Source organism: Erithacus rubecula (genome assembly GCF_903797595.1).
Source record: "Erithacus rubecula genome assembly, contig: scaffold_355_arrow_ctg1, whole genome shotgun sequence".
Classification (NCBI taxonomy): Eukaryota; Metazoa; Chordata; class Aves; order Passeriformes; family Muscicapidae; genus Erithacus; species Erithacus rubecula.
The window spans coordinates 38,154-57,878 of NW_027635977.1; the positions used below are offsets into that span (position 1 = coordinate 38,154).

Sequence of the window (19,725 nt, forward strand, 5' to 3'; positions counted from 1 at the left end):
CTTGGTGTGTTTGTGACACTGGTTCACTGGATCCTGAAGATGACTGGGCTTAATTTTCCAGGTTAGAGCATGATGGCCTGGCATCTTGCATCCGGACTTGAGCAGCTGGTAGAGGAAGGAACAGAGCCACGGTCACAGCCTGGATCACTGGGGACACTACAAGACCCCCGTGCCAGGGCTACTGCAGTCTGCTCTGGCCATGGCCAGGAGGGAGCAGGATCAGCCCGAAGCTGCTAGCCACAAATGCCCCACGTGCCCCTGAAATCTCTGTGTGCTCTGCCCACGCCGCTCCCCATCCGCACAGGGAGCAGAGCACTCCAGAGCTGGGGCAGGGATTGCAGCAGGGGCTCCTGTGGGCTCTGCAGGTAGGGCAGGGCCTGGCGCAGGTGCTCGGCCGCTCGGCTCCTGTCCTCTGCCAGCTGCGGAGAGCGGCGGGAGCGAAGGGTCGGGGCGGGCTCCGGCCCTTTGGCAGGCGCTGCCCGCGCCCGGCCCCGGCCTCCCCTGCCCGCACAGCCCTGAGGCGCGGCCAGCAGCCGCCGGCCGGGCTCTGCAGGGGCACAGGGCCGGCTGCTGCCCGGGGAGCCGCGGTGCCGGCCCGCCCCGCAGCCCCACTGGGCCGGGGCTCCATCGGCACCCGGCTCGGGCCCGTGCGGCCCCTGTGGGCAGCACTGGGCAGGGCCACAGCTGCAGCCACACACAGTGAGCGCCACGCTCAGGGGGCTTCTCCAGCCTGAGCCTGGCGCTTTCAGGCCATCCTTACCAGGCACTCGGCCAACTTCCACAGCCGCTTCAGCTGCTGCCATCCAGGGATCCTTGCTTAGCAGCACAAGGCCTCTGAGCGCCAGGCGACGCCTCTCCCTGGAATTGCTCTGTAGGAACCTTGACATGATCTTAAGGATGCTGTCCCCACATTCACTCAAATCCAGGCACTCAAGGACCTGAAAGGCACAGGGCAGTGACAGAGGACACACAGGAGCCCAGAACTGCACAGGGCTGGGCCCAGACAGCAGCACAGGGCACGGGCACCATCCCAGGCAGCTGTGGCCATGAGAGGCCAGAGAGCTGGGAGGCAGCTCAGGGAGACAGTTCTGGCCATCAGGCTCACCTCCACAAGGAATGCCAGGGCAGGCAGATCCCAACGTGGCTCCTGTGTGCTGAGCAGCTGGAGTAGGTGAAGTGCAACATAGGAACACAAGGGCATCAATACACAGCGAATCTCCCTGGCAGGGGGAAAAAAAGGCACAAGGACCCTGAGGTTGAGGGGTGGCAATATTCTCCCAGGATTGACTCACAGAGAACCAGTTTTTCCCCAGCATCCCTGGAGGCGATGTGGACACTTTGAGAGGCTGCCCCTTTTTGGGCACCTCCTCTCCCAGCCTTTTCCGGTCTGCTTGGCCATCCCTTGGTGACAAAGGCCTCTGGCCCATGAGCACGGGTACTGTGTGGGGCACCCCGGGCACACAGCACAAATGTCAAGGACAGAGGGGCAATGGGGGTCTCACCTGGCCAGCAGACCCACGGCATAGTGCTGGGTGTCAGCACAGAGCAGCGTGTCCCAGCCACGCTTGCGCTCTATTGCCATCACCTCAGGCTCATACTGCATACAGATGAGCAGAGCCTTCATGGTCTGCACTGCAAACCTGTGTGCAGAGCAAAGTCCAGGTCACACTGGGAGCACTGGTGCTGGCCACAAGGACATGGGAAGGACTGGAGGACTGGGACCTGTTGGCCTTGCTGGGAAGCGGGTGTTGCTCCTGGCACGCTCTCCAGAAGTTATCAACTTCCTTTGGCATCTGCTGTGTGGTGATGACAACATGCAAGAGCAGAGCCGTAAACAGAGGCGAGGAAGCATTCATCATGGCCTCCTCGCAGTGGGGCACCTGGACCACCACCCAGATCACCAGAGTTGCCTGCGAAAGAAACAGCCCAAGACAGCGCTCAGTGCCAAAGTGTCCATGGGGCAAGGGCCTGAGGGAGAGGCAGGGGGAGCAGCGGGCCTGGTGCACCCTGAGCCATTCCCTGGCCCAGGTTTGAGCCCAGCAACTGAGGCACAGAGAGGATGGAGAGCTGCTGGAGAGGTGACTGGTGCTGGAGGGTGAGCAAGGGCCAGTTCCAGAAACTCACAGCCAGGGCAAAAACATCTTCGTTGTCTCCATCAGAGGTGCACATTCTGTGCAGAGGCCAGTCCTCCATGACACAGAGCAGAATTGGCAGCACGTTCTCCAGTGCTGTTCCTGACAAGCCTATGGCTCTCCACATCATTGCAGCAGCTCTGTGGGGTTGGAGCTCGGTGTCAGAGGGGGTCTCAGTCACAGTACCATGCCCTGTGCAGCTGGGACAGCCCCAGTGCCCTGAGGGGCAGGGAGGGAGCCTGGCAGTGGCAGCAGGCTCAGGAAGCAGAGGGGCCTGAGGGTCCTGGACCTCTCCACCTGCCTGGCAGGCCCCATTGGACAGGCTGTACAGGGTGATGGGCCCTAAAGGCTGCTGAGCCCTGAGCTCTCAAGGCCCGTGGGCCCCGTACCTGTCACACGTTGGGGCACAGCGCAGGAGGGTCAGCACCATGTCAGCAGGGTGTTCTCCAGCCAGCCTCAGAATGTCAGTGCGCAGCCTTGCATCTAAAGTGCCCTGGGATGTCAGTCTCTGGTGAATGCTTTTCACCATGGCTGGCACCTGGGGGAAGAATGGCGAACACTTGGAGCACTTTCGTAGCTTCCTCTGAGAAGTGCTTCCCTTCCTGCCACGCTGTGCTGCCTGCAATGACTGAGGGGGCCCAGTGACCATGGCCTGAGTGGGCACACAGTCCTGGGAGGCATGGAGCCTTGGCCACAGGCTGCTTAAGTGGTGCTGAGAAGCACAACGGTCTTTGAAGTAATCCACTATGAGTTCCTCAGAGTGACTCAGAGTGGGAGTGGTGTCAGTGTTTGTGATGCCCTGAGTCTCTCCAGTGTCAGCAATTGTCATGCCCACATCCTCAGTCACTGCCATGTCAGCCTGCACCCTGTCATCACTCCTTACAGTGTCAGACTCTTCTGAGTGCTCAGGCACATCTGGGCTGACATCAGGCTCTGCCTGGAGTTCGGTCAGGCTGGAGTCAGGCTCAGCTGTGCCCTCTGTTGCTGTGCTGGTCTTTCTACGTTGCACCGGCACAAACTTCTGCAACATCTGCAGGAGAACAAAGGACAGGGAGGAGAGGCAAGTTCCATGGAGTGCTCCAAGCGCTGTGCTGGGCTGAGCAGTGACAGTAGGCCCAGCCCAGGTGGGGATGGCTGCAGGTACCTTCAGTGCTCTGCGGAAGCGGCCACCGGTGTGGTCCTGCTCGTGTGTGCGGTCCATGGCTGCAACTGGAAAAGAACGAGCACAGCCAGAGCTGAGGGGCTGCGGGAGAGGCCGGAGAACAGAGCCCAGCCCTGCGCTCCCCAGGCAGGGACAGCCCCAGGATGCTCCAGGGGAACACGAGCACAGGCACTGCAGGGTGTCTGCCCGGCCCCTCTTCTGTCCTGTGCCTGGGCATGTTCCCAGGGGATGGGATGGGATGGGATGGGATGGGATGGGATGGGATGGGATGGGATGGGATGGCATGGCATGGCATGGCATGGCATGGCATGGCATGGCATGGCATGGCATGGCATGGCATGGCATGGCATGGCATGGCATGGCATGGGACAAGAAGTGATCAAGCTGGCAGCAGCCATCAGCTCTTTTACCCAGCTGTGCCTCTCACCATCATGCTTTGGCTGAAATGGCTCCGGCTCTTCAGGCTCTTGTGCTGGGTGGACTCTAGAGCCTCTCCTTTTCATTCTTCTGAACACTTTGAAGAGTGGGAAACAGCTGGGAAATCTGCCTGTCATTTCAGTCTGGCCTTGAGGGCACCTTGTAGAAAGGTGCCTTGGGAAAGCTGTGAGACAAACAGTCCTGCAGTCTGGCTGGGAAGTCAGCTGCAGGAATAACTCTCAGAAAAGCTCCGGGTCCGACAGGAACGAGTGCGCTGTGCGGGGGCTCCTCACGGCACCGCTCTGTCCCGTCCTGTCCCGTCGTGTGCTCCGAGCACTGTGCCGTGGCCGTGTCACCGTTGGCTCTTATATCACCACACCTCACCAACGGTCCTGTTCCATGCCATGGTGACCACGCTGAACCGTTTCAATAACGGCCCTTGCACACGCTGCCACCGGCCCTGGCCTGCCCCCAGCCCACCCAAAGTGGCCCAGGTTGGAAGGAATCCCTCCCCCCAAGTGTCTAAGACAGCCCAACAGGATCTTTAGGAATGGCTCAAACCATCAGCAATCGCTGCCCTGCTCTGCGGGCTCAGGGCAGCAGAAGGAGCCTCCAGGGCTCCGACGCAGCTGCAGCGGGAAGGGCACGGGGCCTTGCACAGAAGCTGGCTCGGCCTCCTTGGGACACGTCCCGGCTGGTGGTCATCCTAAACCCACGGCTGTGACACAGGCAAGGATCGTGTGGGCCAGGGCACGGATGCTGCTCTGACCCCTGGGCCCTGCGAGCACTGAAATCAGCGGCTGTGGCAGAGTCCTTGCCCAAACAGACCTGCCACCCCCCGAGCCCTGGCAGTGCTGGTGCCCCGCTCCTGCCCCAGAGACCTGTGCCCCGGGGGCTTCTGTGCCAGAGGGAGCCAAAGCCCACATGCACCGGGGGCTGTGCTCCTTCCTTCAGGGGCTGTTGGCAGGAGCACCTGGAGCAACTGCTGGTAACTCTTGGTATCTGTCTGAAGGCAGAAGCTCTTAGTCCTGAAATAATGTCTTTTGTAGGAGGGATTGGCAGGAGCACCAGCACACAATAAGCAGCTGAGTTTCCCAGTACAACTAGATTGTACAGAGGCACTGTCTCCATTTCCAAAGACAAACATCAGCAAACACATGTTGGAATAGCTAAATTAATTCCATTGTTCCTGGGATACAAATTCTGACTATAGAACCCAAGTAAGGATTGCACACAAGGCCTTAGGAAACACTTCCCAGATGAATTAAAGTCTCTCCCATGCAGGGCTGTAATGGCTGAACTTCTGTTCTGTTGCACAGTTCCAGGTTGAGTGGGAAGAAGTCCACAGTGTTCCTGTACAGTCTGAAATTGGGATGCAGGCTTGGACCAAATTCTTTCCTCAGCAGGATGATGCTGAAATCCACTGCATTCTGATGCCTGAAAACTAGGCAAGAAACCAGTAGTACTCTATAATATAAGGCCTATGGGGCAGTTATTTGTTTATTTGATACCTGGAGTGACGGGCATTGCTCCACAACAAAATCACCTGTCCATTCTTTGCACCGTACTAGCCTGTATATGTTTTTTAGTTAATGTGCAAGTGTTTGGTATCTTTCATTTGCAACATATTTTGTAATGACATGACTATGTGAGCCCTTGAACATGTGCATGGTTTCTGCACAAGGTGATTGTCAGCCTCCTCCTGGTTGTTTTGGATGAAGGCTCATGAGTCTTCCTTGGATTTGAACTTTCCACCCCTGCTTCCTGGGCATGCTCTATAGGATTGTCTGCCCAAATAGCCAGTGGTTAGCTTTTGCCCTGACTGATCTATATAAGTGCAACAACTGGTATAAATTAGAATACAAACTCCTCCCATTTGACTGTTCCCATATCTAACACCATGTGGTTTTGAAAGACTGCTTCTTTTACTGAGTTTGTTTCAGTTTGTAGTCTTCTTAAAGCACCCGCTGTTGAATTAGCAGTCAATTCTATTTTGGCTGAATGCTTGAAATGGCATGTTACAGCTGTGCAATTCCTAAATTTGGGAGCAACGGCCTAACAATCTGTGAAGCCTGGTGCTGTATCAGACTGGTGGGTTATTGGGTGTTGCCTTAGTGAGTCTGTGCTTCCATAGTCCTTGAAGATTACCTGTCAATTCATTCGTTTGGTTTGTAATCTGTAACTGAGGGAGAAGGTATCCCATGGTACACTGGCCAGTCCAGTTCCCTGGTAATTGTTTTCATGCTATTCCATTCCCACAAGGCCATGGAAAATTGAGAGAGGAACTGCAGGATTCCAAATTCCCATTGCCAAGAATGCTGTAATTCCATGGTTTTGGTGGGAATTTGGGAGAGGAGCTGGAGAAATCTCAATTCCTGACACCTGGAATGCTCTTATTCCTTGGGAATTTTGTAGGGTTTTGGGACAACTTAGGTGGTATTCTAAATTCCTTACACCTGGAATGCCATGATTTCATGAGAATATATGATGGAACTGGGGGATTCAAGATTCCCAACACTCAGAACATCATTATTCCATGGGATTTTGAGACGGGAACTGGAGGATTAGAAATTCCTGACACCTCAAATGTGGTTATTCTATGAGAATTTGGTGGGAATTTGGGAGGGCATATGGGGATTCTAAATTCCTTACACCCCGAATACCATTATTCCATGGGAGTATGGGATAGGAACTGGAGGATTCCATGGGAATTAGGGAGGGGAATTGGAGGATTCTTAGTGTCCTACCCCCTGATTGCTGTAATTCCAAGGTTTTGGTGGGAATTTAAGAGGGCATATAGAAGATTTGAAAATTCCAGTGCATAGAATGCTGCTATGCTATGGGGATTTGGGAGGCAACCTGGAGGATTCCAAATTCTTAATGCCTGGAATGCCTTTATTGCAGGGTTTAGGTGGGAATTTGGGAGAGGAAATGGAGTATTCGAAATTCCCAGAGTTTGAAGTGTGGTTATTCCATAGGAATTGGCAGGCGTACTGGAGGATTCCAACTTCAAATTGATTTGACATGTGGTTAATTCCATGGTTTCAGTGGAAATTTGGGAGGAGACCTGGAGGATTCTAAATTCCCAATGCTAGGAATGCTATAATTTCATAGACTTAGTGGGAATCTGGAAGAAAGCAGGAAATTTGGGAGGGATGCAGAAGGACTGTAAATTCACAATGCCTGGAATGCAGTTATTCAGTGGGAATTTATGAGGGGAACTGGAGGGCTCAAAATACCCAAAACTGGGAATGCTGTAATTCCATGGGGATTTGGGTGGGGAAGTGGATTATTCTAAATTCCTGAGAACTGGAATGCTGTTGTTCCATGGAATTATGATAAAAGTTTGTGGCAGGTGAATGGGGGATTCTAAACTCCTGACATACGGAATGACATTATTCCATGGGAAATGGGGAGGGCATCTGGAGGACTCCAAATTCCTGATACACAGAATTCTGTTACTCCCTGGGAAATTGGGAGGGGAACTGAAGAATTCTAAATTCCCCATGCCTGGGAGGCTGTTATTCCATGGTAATTTGGTAGAGCATACAGACAATACGAAATTTCGGACGTCTGGAATGCTGTTATTACATGGGAATTTGGGAGGAAAAATGAAGGATTCAAAATTCCCAGTGTCCAAAATCCTGTAATTCCATGGTCTTTGTGGGAATTTGGGAGGGGGGCTGGAGGATTCTCAATTCCTGACACCTGGAATGTTGCTATTTCCTGGGAATAGGAATTATTTGCATTAAGAATTAATTGCATTAGTAGGAATTAATTGCATTAGGAAGCCTTATGAGAGATTCTGAATTCCTGATTCCTGGAATTCCATTATTCCGTGGATGTATGGGAGGGGAACTGGAGGTTTCTCAATTCCTAACAATTCTCAACTGGTAAATTCAAGATTCCCAACTCTCAGAACATCATTATTCCATGGGAATTTGGGACGGGAACAAGAGGATTCTCAGTTCCTAGCACCTGGAATGCAGTTATTCCATGGTAATTTGGGAGGGGAACTGGTGGATTCTCAATTCCTGACAACTGCAATGCTGTTATTCCATGGGAATTTGGTGTGAATTTGAAGGGCATATGGTGGATTCTAAATTCCTGACACCCAGAATGTCATTATTCCATGAAAAATTGGGATGGGAAATGGAGGATTGTCAATACTGGACACCTGGAATGCTCTTATTCTGTGAGGAATTGGGTGCAGAGCTGAAAGATTCCAAGTATCTGACGCCCATAATTCTGTTATTCCCTGGGAATTGGGAAGGGGAAGCGGAGAATTATAAATTGCCAATGCCTGGTATGCTGCAATTCCATGGCAATTTCAGAGGGCATACAGATGGTTGGAAATGCCTAACATCTGGAAACCCATTATTCCATGGGAAATTTTGAGAGGAGCCAGAGGATTTTAAATTCTGGATACCTGAATGCCTTTATTCCATAGAAATTTGGGTGCAGACCTGGAGGATTCCAAATTCCTAACACCTGGAATTTCTGCTGCAATTTCTTAGTATTGGTGACAGTCTGGGAGGGAAGAAGTAGGAGTCAAAATTCTAACTGTTCGGAATGCCATTATTCCATGGGAATTTCTGAGGAGAATTGGAGGGTTCACAATTCCCAAAACTGGGAATGCTGTAATTCCATGGGAATTTGGGATTGGAACTGGAGGATTCTCAATTCCTGACACCTAAAATGTAATTATTATTTGGCATAATGGTGGGAACTGGGGAGGGTGTATGAAGGATTCTAAAGTCCCAACACCTGAAGTGCCGTTATTCCATGAGGAAATTGGGTGGGGAACTGAAAGATTTTAAGTTCCTGACATCCAGTATTCCATTGGAATGCCATAATTGCGTGAAAATTTGGGAGTGGAACAGGGGGATTCCAAATTCCCAATGCCCAGAATGCTGTAATTCCATGGTCTTGGTGGGAATTTGGGAGGGGGCTGGAGGATTCTCAGTTCCTGACACTTGGAATGTTGCTATTCCTTGGGAATTGGGTGGAAGTTTGGGAAGCCTTATGAGGAATTCTGAATTCCTGATACCCGGAATGTCATTATTCCATGGGAGTATGGGAGCAGTACTGCAGGATTCTCAGTTCCTGACAGCTGGAATGTAGAAATTTCATAGGAATATGGCTGGAATTAGAGAAGGCTATGGGGGATTCTAAATTCCTGACACCTGGAGTGCCATTATTCCATGGGAAATTGGGAGGACATCTGGAGAATTCTAAATTCCTAATCCTAATTCTGATAATTCCTAATACTGCAATTCCATGGGAATTTTGTGGTGGGGGGGGGGGGAAACTGGAGGTGTCCAAACTATCAATGCCAGGACTGCCTCTATTCCATGAGAATTTGGGAGGGCATACAGATGGTTTAAAATTCATGATGCCTAGAATCCCACTTTTCCATGGGAATTTGGGAGGGGAACTGGAGGGCTCAAAATTCCCAATGCCCAGAGTGCTGTAGTTCCATGGTTTTGGTGGGAATCTGGGGGGGCAGGTGGAGGAATCTCAATTCCTTACACCTGGAATGCCGTTATTGCTTGGGAATTTTGTGGGATTTTGGAACAGCGTGTGGGGGATTCTCAATTCCTGATACCCGGAGTGCCATTATTCCATGGGATATTGGGAGCAGAACTGGAGGATTCCAAATTCTCGATGCCCAGAATTCTGTTATTCCCTGGGAATTTGGAAGTAGATCTGGAGAATTCTAAATTCCTATTGCCTGGGATGCCGCAATTCCATGGGAATTTGTGAGGGGAACTGGAGGATTTCAAATTCCCCATGGCCAGACTACCATTATTCTGTTGGAATTTGGGAGGGCACACGGATGACTCAAAATTCCTGACTCCTGGAATCACTGTTTTCCATGGGAATTTGGGAGAGGAACTAAAGGATTCCAAATTCCCAAATCCTGGAATCCTGTAATTTAATTGTTCTGTTGGGAGTTTGGTAGGGGAGGTGGAGGACTGATAATTCCCGGCCCATGGCATGCAGTTATTCCTTGGGAATTTTGTAGGATTTTCTGGCACCTTATAGGGGATTCTAAATTCCTGTCACCTGGAATGCCATTATTTCAGGGGAGTATGGGTGGGGAACTGGAGGATTGAAGATTCTCTACACGCAGAATACCATTATTCCATGGGAATTTTGGGAGGGCATCTGGAGAATTTTAAATTCCTAATGCCCAGGATGGTGCAATTCCATGGGAGTTTGTGGGGAAAGTGGAGTTTTCCGAATTATTGATACCCGGACTTCCATTATTCCATGGAATTTCGGATGGCACATGGACAATTCGGAATTCATGATGCCTGGACTCCACTTTTCTAAAGGAATTTGGTGGGGGGGGGGGGGGGGGGGGGGGGGGGGACTGGAGGGTTCAAAATTCCGAAGGCCCAGATTGCTGTAATTTCATGCTTTTGGTGGGAATTTTTTGGGGGAGGTATAGGAATCTCAATTCCTTACACTTGGAATGCCATTATTCCTTGGGAAATTTTTTAGGAATTTGGCATGGCTTATGGGAGAGTCTAAATTCCCAACACCGGGAATGCCATTATTCCATGGCATATTCCATGCATTATTCCATGGGAGGGCAACTGCAGGTGCCAAAAGTCCCAATACACAGAATACCATTATTCCATGGGAATTTGGGAGGGGAACTGGAAGGTTCCAAATTCCAGATTCCCAGAATGTCATAGTTCCAACTGTAATTTGGGTGGGGAACTGGAGGATTCTAAATACCTGACACCTGACTTCTGTTATTCCCGAGGAATTTGGAAGGGGAACTGGAGGATTCCAAATTCTCCATACCTGGAGTGCCATTATTCTCCGGAAAATTTTGTGGGGAGCTGCAGGATTCCAAATTCATGACGCTATGAATGCTGTAATTCCATAGTTTTGCTGGGAATCTGGGAGGGAAGCAGGAGGATTCAAAATTCTCACTGCCAGGATTGCTGTTATTCCATGGGAATTTGAGAGAAGTGGAGCTTTCAAAATTCCCAACCCTGGGAATGCCATAATTCCAGGGGAGTATGGGAGTGGACCTTAAGGAATCTGAATTCCTGACACTTCGAGTTCTGTTATTCTTTGGGGTTTTCTGGCACCTGTTTTCTGGGTGGGAATTTGGAGGGTGTAGGAGGGATCTTACATTCCCAACTCCCGGAATGCCATTATTCCATGCGATATTGAAAGTGCAACTGGAGGATTCTCAATTCTCGTCCCCAGAATGCTCTTTTTCCATGGAGGTTTGGGTGCGGTCCTGGAGGGTTCCAAATTTCTGATGCCCAGAATTGTGTTGTTCCCTGGGAATTTGGGTGGGGAGCTGGAGAATTCTAAATTCCTAATACCCAGGATGCTGGATACCCATGGGAATTTGTAGGGAAAGAGGGGAATTCTGAATACCCCATGCCTGGAAGACTGTCATTCCATGGGATGTCTTCTGAGGATCTGGAGGAGTCTAAATTCCTGACACCGGGAATGCTGTAATTCTGTAATTTCAGTAGGAATCTGAGAGGGAAGCAGGAGGATTCCAAATTCTCGATGCCCAAATTGCCATTCTTCCATGGGAATATGTGAGGGGAACTGGATGGTTCAAAATTCCCATAACTGGGAATAGCATAATTCTGTGGGAATTTGGGAGTGGAATTGAAGGATTCTCAATTCCTGACACCTGGAATGCTGTTTTTCTTTGGGGTTCTGGCGGGAATTTGGGAAGGGAGCTGGGGCATTCTAAGTTCCTGACACCTGGAAAGCCGTGATTCCATGGGAAATTGGCTGCAGTGTTGGAGGATTCAAAATTCTCAGTGTCCAGAATCCTGTAATTCCATGGTTTTTGTGGGAATTTGAGAGGGGGACTGGAAGATTTTCAATTCCTGACACCTGGAATGTTGCTATTGCTTGGAATTGAGTGGAAGTTTGGGAAGCCTTATCGGGGATTCTAAACTCCTGACTCCCGGAATGCTATTTTTTCCGTGGGAGTAGGGGAGTAGAACAAGATGATACTCAATCCCTAAAACCAGGGAACTAGTTATTCTATGGGAATACGATCGGAATTTGAGCAGGCTATGGGACATTCTTATTTCCTGACACCCGCGTGCCATTTATGCATGGGAAATTGGGAGGGCATCTGGAGAATTCTCAATTCCTAAGGGCCAGGATGCTGCAATTCCATGAGAACTGGGAGGGGAACAGGAGATGTCGAAACTTCCAATGTCCAAACTCCTGTTATCTCATGGAAATTTGGGATGGAACATGGACAGTTCGAAGTTCATGATGCCTGGAATCTGCCTTTTCCATGGGAATTTGGGAGCGGAACTAGAGGGTTCAAATTTTCCAAGGCCAAAAATTCTGTAATTCCACTGGAGTCTGGGAGTGGAACTGGAGGTTTCTCAATTCCTGACACCTGGAATGCTGTTATTTTTAAGGATTCTGGTGGGAACTTGGAGGGCCTACAGTGATTCTACATTCCCGACACCCGGAAATGCCATTATTCAATGGGATATTGGGACTGAAATTGGAGGATTCTCAATTCCTCAGAGCTGGAATGCTGTTCTTCCATGGGGGTTTGGGTGCGGCGCTGGAGGGTTCCAAATACCCAATGCCTAGAATACTGTAATTCCTGGTGTTTGTGGGAATTTGGGAAGGGAGCTGGAGGGTTCTCAATTCCTGACGGCTGCAATGTTGCTCTTCCTTGGGAATTGAGTGGGATTTTGGGATGTTTTATGGGGGATTCTAAATTCCCAACAAGCGGAATGATGTTATTCCATGGGAATATGGGAATTGAATTGGATGATTCTCAATTCCTGATGCCTGGAATATCATTATGCCATGGGAATATGTTTGGAATTTGAGAAGACTGGGGAATTCTAATTTCCCAACACCCGGATTTGGGTGCAGAGCTGGAGGATTCCAAATCCCTGACGCCCAGAATTCTGATATTCCCTGGGAATTTAGAAGGGGAACTGGAGGATTCCATATTCTCCATACCTGGAATGCCATTGTTCTCTGGGAATTTGTGTGGGGAGCTTCAGGTTTTCAAATTCCTGATGCCAGGAATGCTGTCATTCCACAATTTGAGAGGGAATCTGGGAGGCAAGCTAGAAGATTCAGAGTTCCATCTGCCAGGATTTCTGTTAATCCATGGGAATTAAAATTCTGAAAACCGGGAATGCTGTAATTCTACGGGAAGTCTGGGAGTAGAACTGGGGGATTCTCAATTCCTGACACCTGGAATGCTGTTATTCTTTAGGATACTAGTGGGAATTTCGAGGTTGTAGGGGTGATTCTCAATTCCTGACACCCAGAATGCCATTATTCCATGGGAATATGATTGGAATTAGAGAAGGCGATGGGAGATTCTAAATTCCTGACACCTGGCGTGCTATTATTCCATGGGAAATTGGGAGGGCATCTGAAGAATTCTAAATTCCTAATGCCCAGGATGCTGCAAATCCATGGGAATTAGAGAGTGGGGGAGGGGGTCCGGAGGGGTCCAAAATGTCAATGCCTGGACTGATGTTATTCCATGAGAATTTCGGAAGGCACATGGAGAATTTGAATTTCATGATGCCTGGAATCCTGTTTTTCCATGGGAGGGAAACTGGAGGGTTCAAAATTCCCAACACACAGAATACCATTATTCCATGGGAATTTGGGAGTGGAATTGGAGGATTCAAAATTCCTGAAATCTTGAATGCTTTTATTTGATGGGAATTAGGGGGAAATTAGGTAAAGCGTACGGAGTGCTAAATTCCTGACACCCAGCATGCCATTATTCCATGGGAATTTGGGAGGGCAACTGAAATCCTCTCAATTCCTGATGTCTGGAATGCTGTTACTCCACGGGAATTTGGTTGCGGAGCTGGAAGATTCCAAATTCCTTAATACCCAGAACGCCATTATTCCAGTTGCAGTTTGGGTAGGGAACTGGAGGATTCCAAATCCCTGACTCAGAATTCTGTTACTCTCTGGGAATTTGGATGGGGAACTGGCAAATTCTAAATTTCCAATGTCGTGGCAGATATAATTCTATGGAAATTCGGGAGGGGAACTAGATGATTCTACTTTCCCCCTGCCTGATACACTTTTATTCCATGGGCACTTGGGAGGGCATATGAAATATATGAAATTTCTGATGCCTGGAATGCCACTATTTCAAGGGAATTTGGATTGGGAACTGGAGGATTCTTATTCCTTACACCTAGAATGTTGCTATTCTTTGGGAATTGGGTGAAATTTTCGGTTGTTGAAATTGCTAAAATGCAATTTTTAAATTGCTAAAATTTAGGTTGGGGGGTTCTCAATTCCCGACACCCGGAATGCTGTTATTCCCTGGGGAATTGAATGCAAAGCTGGAGGATTCCAAATTACTGAGAGCCAGAATCGCAGTTTTACCTGAAAATTTGGAAATGCAACTGGAAGATTCCAAATGTCTGACTCCAGGAATGCTGTAATTCCATAGTTTCGGTGGGAATTTGGGAGGGAAGCAGGAGGATTCAAAATTCTTGCTGCCAGGATTTCCATTATTCCATGAGAATTTCTGAGTGGAACTGGAGAATTCTGTATTTATATTGCCTGGGATGCCAGAATTCAATGGGAATTTGAGAGGGGAAGAGGAGGATTTCAAATACCTATCTCTGGAAAAGCATCATTCCATGGGAAGATTTGTGAGGATCTGAAGGATTCTAAATTCCTGACGCCGGGAATGCTGTTGTGAAAAACACGGTTCAGTGTTTTGGGAGAATTAAAAGGTTTAATAAAAAGACAACAGGAGACATATGTGAAGCAAAGGGTTAAAACGGCAGGGTGCTTGGCATGCTGCCGAGAGCACACCGCTGCTTCGGGAACACCCCTTTAAATACGTTTCACAATCCATCCCTTTGTTACATGTTCATAGACCTTCATGCATAGTCAGCTGTTTCTGGGAACTGTTTAGCATGGCCACTCCTTGGGTCCTCCTTTTTAGAGCATGCGTGTTTCTTGGCTTTTGGTTTTATTCTTCTCCTTCTCCCTTTTAATTTGGGTGGTGGTCCCAGGTGCTGAGTGTTGATAATTGTCTTGTCAACTGCAGGGTCCCCATCACATGTTCACGGGCTCTTATCTTTGACTAAGCAGGTGGTTTAAGCATACTATCTCTAAAAAACTTATGTCTGACTTTTACTATTCACCAAGACTATATCCATATAGAAATGCTATTTTAACATTATACATATAGCATTTATCCGAATACTTGCAAAGAGCCAACAACATGTCATGCATTTATAACACAAATCTATTTCGTGTCAGCTCCAAATACCCCTCCCCCCTTCAAAAAAAACACCCAGGATATTTGGGGCGAGCTCCCCCTCCCCGGGCACCTGCGGGATGCGGGGGGCGATGGTCTGGGGGCGAAGGAGCTGCGGATACAGAGAGCGGGGAACGCACGTGGTGCCTCCTCTCGATCCTCCTTATCCTTCCTCCTCCTCTGTCTCTCCTCTTCCTCCTCCTCCTCCCCTTTCTCCGACCCTCTGGCCGCGTGACCGGGCTGGGACACGAAGGGAAAAGGCCCAGGGACCCCCAAACCCGGCTGGGAGGATCGGACCTTTGAAGGTGAAAATGGGAAAGAGGTGGGAGAGGGGGGACAGCGGGAAGTGGGACCCACTGAGGGTCCCCCAGTTAACCCCAGGACCCCCAAGCCCTGTCCCAGCCCCCCCAGTTCCCTCCGCACCCCCGGCTGAGTGGGGGGCTCAGCCCAGGACCCGTCGTCGTTCGGGGCTCCCCCGAGTGCAGCGAACGGGAGAGTTCCCGGCTCGGAGCGGCCCCAGCACAGGAGGGGATCCTGTCCCTCTGTGAGGGCGTTTAAGGCTCTTCAGGTCCATTTGAAGAGGAGTTTTTTCTCTTTTTAAGGTTTTTGGGGTGGATCCTACCACTTCAAGGGTGTTTTTCCTCTCCATTTTAGGGTGTTAGTGGGTCCACAGTCCCCAAGGCCCCTTTTAAGGGGGGATCATGATGGCTTAAAGTGACATTTGTAGGGAAGCCCCCACTACAACCCCCTGTAGGGGATATTTTGCCCCCAGGGTGGATTTTAGGGATTGCCTCTACCATCGCCCCTTTAAAGAGCCGTCAATTGAAAGCCCCACTGAAATTGCACTTAAAAGAGCAACACCATTCCCGTTGATTCGGGCAGCGGAGCCCCGGGGGTGTTTGGGGTTCCCGGGAGGTTTTGGGGGTACCTGGGCGATGCCGGTGACAGAGCTGGGACCCCGTGCCGGGTATGAACCTTCTCACTGCGCTCGGGCAGCGCCAGCGTGTTCAGGGAGATTCTGGGGGGAACGGGGTGTTCTCTGCAAATCCCAGGGGAACCCAAATGCTAAGGGACCCCCCTGAACTCCCCTCAGCGCTGGATCTGCTGCAAGCATCTCACCCAAAACCCTGAGAACTGTGATGAGTGACAGTCTGGGAGTGTTTCTCACTCTCTGCCGCACTGCACAGAGCACCCCAGGCAGAGCACTCCAGAGGGAACTTCCATCGGTTTCCCCTTCTGGTTTCATCCCTGCCATATTTCCAGAGCCATTCCTGGCAGGTGTGCCCCAGGTCATGTGTGAATTCCTCAGTCTCGATCTCCTCAGTTTCCCAGCACCTCTTGGTGACCTGGGCAGCGCCGGCGGCCACCACAAATGTCCCGGATCGCAGCTGGAAGGAGAGGAATTCCCGGCCGTCCTTGGCGAGCTCATGGGATCCGCGGACGCTGCCGTGGGACAGGAGGGCACAGGCAGAAACCTCCTGCAGCAGGGGTTCCCTGGATGCAGCAAAGGGAGCTCCAAGGGTCCCCGGTTTCCCCACCTGCAGAACAGGGCGGGGAAAGCCGGGATGGCCGGGAATAGGGGTCAAGGGTGTCCTCAGTGTTGAGGGAAGGATGGGCTGGGTGCTGGGAAAGGCAGGAATAGGGGTGCAGGGGGTCTCTGGGTCAAGGAGAAGGGGACTCTGCGGGCCAGGAGAGGCGGGATGGCCGGGAAAGGGGTGCCGGGGTTACTGGTGCCGGATAAGGGGGTGCAGGGTGGAACGCATGGCCGGGAATGAGGGTTCGGGGGGATCAAGGCGCCCGGGAATGGGGGTGTGAGGGTCTCTCCGTGCTCTGGAATGGGCGATCAAAGAGTCCCGGGGCCGGGGGTCCCCTCAGCTCTGGCTGCCCCCGGGGCCCCCAGGAGCGCCCCAGCCCCAGCGCTGGAGCCATGGCGCTGCTCGGCTGCGGCCCCGCCCCTGAGCAGCCTCCGGCCCCGCCATTGGCCCCGCTCTTTCCTGCCAGCCAATGGCAGCCCGAGTGTGCAGAGGCGTCACCGGTCGCTGGGCAGATCCCGGCATTGCCGCTGGCTTCGGAAGGCAAAAGCCAAAGCGCCCGAGGGCAAAAGCGGGGGGAGGGCACGGGGCATTCCCGGGAATTCCCCGGGATTCCCTCCCGGGATCCCCGGGACCCTCCTCGGCCGCGCACTGCAGGACCCCCGGGCCGGGCTGTGCTCTGCTCACGGGGCCTGCGCTCCAGCTCTGCCTACAATCCGCCGCCTTCGGCCCAAAGCGGGGCGAGCCCCGCCAGCCGCGGATCCATTTTTTCCTGCGCTGCGGCTCCGAGCCCCGGCGGAGCAGGACTGGGCGCTGCGACTGCGAGCCCTGATTGCCAATCTCCTTCTCTCTCTTTCTCCTGTTCTCTCCCTTTGCTGTGGGTGATCATCAATCCCAGAGAGGCCGGAGAGCCCCGTGCCCAGAGCCGAAGCCTTTAACTATGGAGCTCTTTATTACTAGAAGCAGCAGAGAACCCAAGGGAATGTTCCATGGCGGTACTGCTGCCTAACCACGCCAGAAAGGAGATAGAACACACCCCTTGTGAACTCTCACAGAAACGGGGGTGTGTGCTTCCAAGCTCGTGGGTCTGCCCATGGACTTGCAGTGTCTAGTGTTGTTTAGGGCTGTTTGTATGTAAATTCGCTTTTCATAAAATGGTGACATTACAACTGGAGGAGGAAGGCAATCTTTAGCAGGTGGAGCCATAGCTGAGTGTGTGGTGTCTGGAGGGTTCCCGAATCTTGTATTGGCTCGCTGTTCCAGGGGCTTTTTCTCTTCAAGGGAGCTCCCCTGAAGAGTGGTGTTTCGGGAGCTTTGCGATTTTACACGTTGGGCGCGTTCTTTCAATTGATGGACAGGAGGGGAGCAGCAGCAGCCAGGCCAGAAATGAGGTAAGGGAGAGGGCAGAAGTGGGAAGTAACAGGGAACAAACTGGAACCGGGAATACAACAAACTGGATTTAAGGAAGGGAATACAACAACCGGATTAAAGAATGAACTGTGGTCATACAGAACAGTGTATCACATGATAAGGTAAGTGACAATTCCAACTCTCTAACAATCCTCATTTATAACCTTCAGTGGAGATAATTTATCACAGTGCTGTAGCTTAACATTAAATCTGGTTTTTGCTGATCCCGTGCTGGGGATTTTTCAAATGCTCTCAGCCCCTGGCTCATAACAGGGTGAAGGAGCCCTGGCCCAGGCTCTGGCCCTGGGACACGGGGACGCTGCCGGGGGGTCCCTGTCCCCCTGTGCCACCCCCAGGGCCCGGCCCCTGTCCCCGTGTCAGGCTCTGGGGTCGATCTCGTGGAACATCCTCTGGGGGAGGCTGCGGCATGGGGGGCGGGGGGACCTGGGGGGACAGGGGACCCCCCTGTGCACGAGCAGCGTTGGACTGTGAGGGGGGAACGGGGCAGAGTGACCTCCCCAGTGACCTCACACAGCCCTGTGATGTCACAGAGCACCCTATGATGCCACACAGCCCCTGTGATGTCACATGGCACCCTATGATGTCACACAGCACCCTATGATGTCACACAGACCCTGTGATGTCACACAGCCCCCAGTGATGTCATACAGCCACATGTGCTGTCACACAGCCCCTGTGGTATCATACTGTCCCTGTGATGTCATACAGCCCCCTGTGATGTCACACTGCCCTGTGATGTCATATAACCCTTGTGATGTCACACAGCCCCTGTGATCTTTGAAGTCACAGTCATTGCTGTGATGTCACACAATCTGCCCTGGGATGTCACATGGCCATTCTGTGATGTCACATCCTGCTCCAGGATGTCACAGCCCCTCTCTGATGTCACATAGCCACCCTGTGATGGCAGAACACACTCTCTGATGCCACAGCCTTTTCTGGGACATCACACAGCTGCTCTGTAATGTCACAGTCTGCTGTCTGATATCACAGAGTCACCCTCTATGATGGCACAGTCTCCTCTGTGACCTCACTGCCCTCTCTATGGTGTCACACAACCATCCAGTGCTGTCACAGCCCACTCAGCAATATCACAGCCTGTTCCGTGATGTCCTTTTTGCTTTGCAACAATTATTTTCTATTGATATGAAAAAATAATTTTGCTGATATAGTTACAATTTAGTTAGCATGAATCACATTTATCACAGTCCCTTAATAGAGAGATACCCTTCCCTGCCGTGATTTTGGCTTTGGGATTCAGGTTGTGTGGTGGGAATGCCTGTTTGTGGGGGATGGTATTCCCTGTAAGTCTTGGTGTTCAGTCCCCTGCCACTGCTGGTCATTGTGTATTTTAGAGTAATGCTGCCGTCTTGTGACAAAAGTTATAATTGCAGCAAACTGGTAATCTTGTTCTGTGTTGTTACTCTGACTGTGTTGTTGGCTGCTTTGTTTTAGTTTGCTCAGAAGTGGTAGTTAAGATTGACCCCAAGCTGAAAGAGCCCAGCTGTGTAGGCAGGCTCTTTCCATGTGGCTTCAGCGTGAACCAGGAGAGTTTTGAATACAGAGGGGAACCGGACCACTGTAGGGTGAAAGGACAATGTAAGCTTGGCAGGAGAAATTAAAGGAACTTCCTACCTGCAGTGCTGTGCCTTTGACCCTTGGGAATTTAAGATACAAGGGGCTCATATTTGTGAACTGTCAGAGTTACAGTGTGGTGGTTTGAGCATATTTTGAATTGATGAATAGAAAGGATCCCCCTCC

At 51.1% G+C, this 19,725-nt stretch overlaps 1 protein-coding gene and 1 long non-coding RNA gene across 2 annotated transcripts in view; one reads left to right on the top strand and one right to left on the bottom strand.

The window, feature by feature from the left end:
* Positions 1 to 19,725, top strand: part of LOC306816059 — a 75,798-nt gene that overhangs the window by 5,975 nt on the left and 50,098 nt on the right. The window lies entirely within an intron of this gene.
* Positions 50 to 3,333, bottom strand: LOC306816057 (maestro heat-like repeat-containing protein family member 7; the record flags this gene model as incomplete). Its single annotated transcript, XM_079332553.1, has 8 exons — positions 50 to 105; positions 761 to 938; positions 1,106 to 1,220; positions 1,503 to 1,640; positions 1,723 to 1,910; positions 2,125 to 2,272; positions 2,522 to 3,162; positions 3,277 to 3,333. The coding sequence occupies 8 exons, from the start codon at positions 3,331 to 3,333 to the stop codon at positions 50 to 52; spliced, it is 1,521 nt and encodes a 506-aa protein (XP_079188679.1).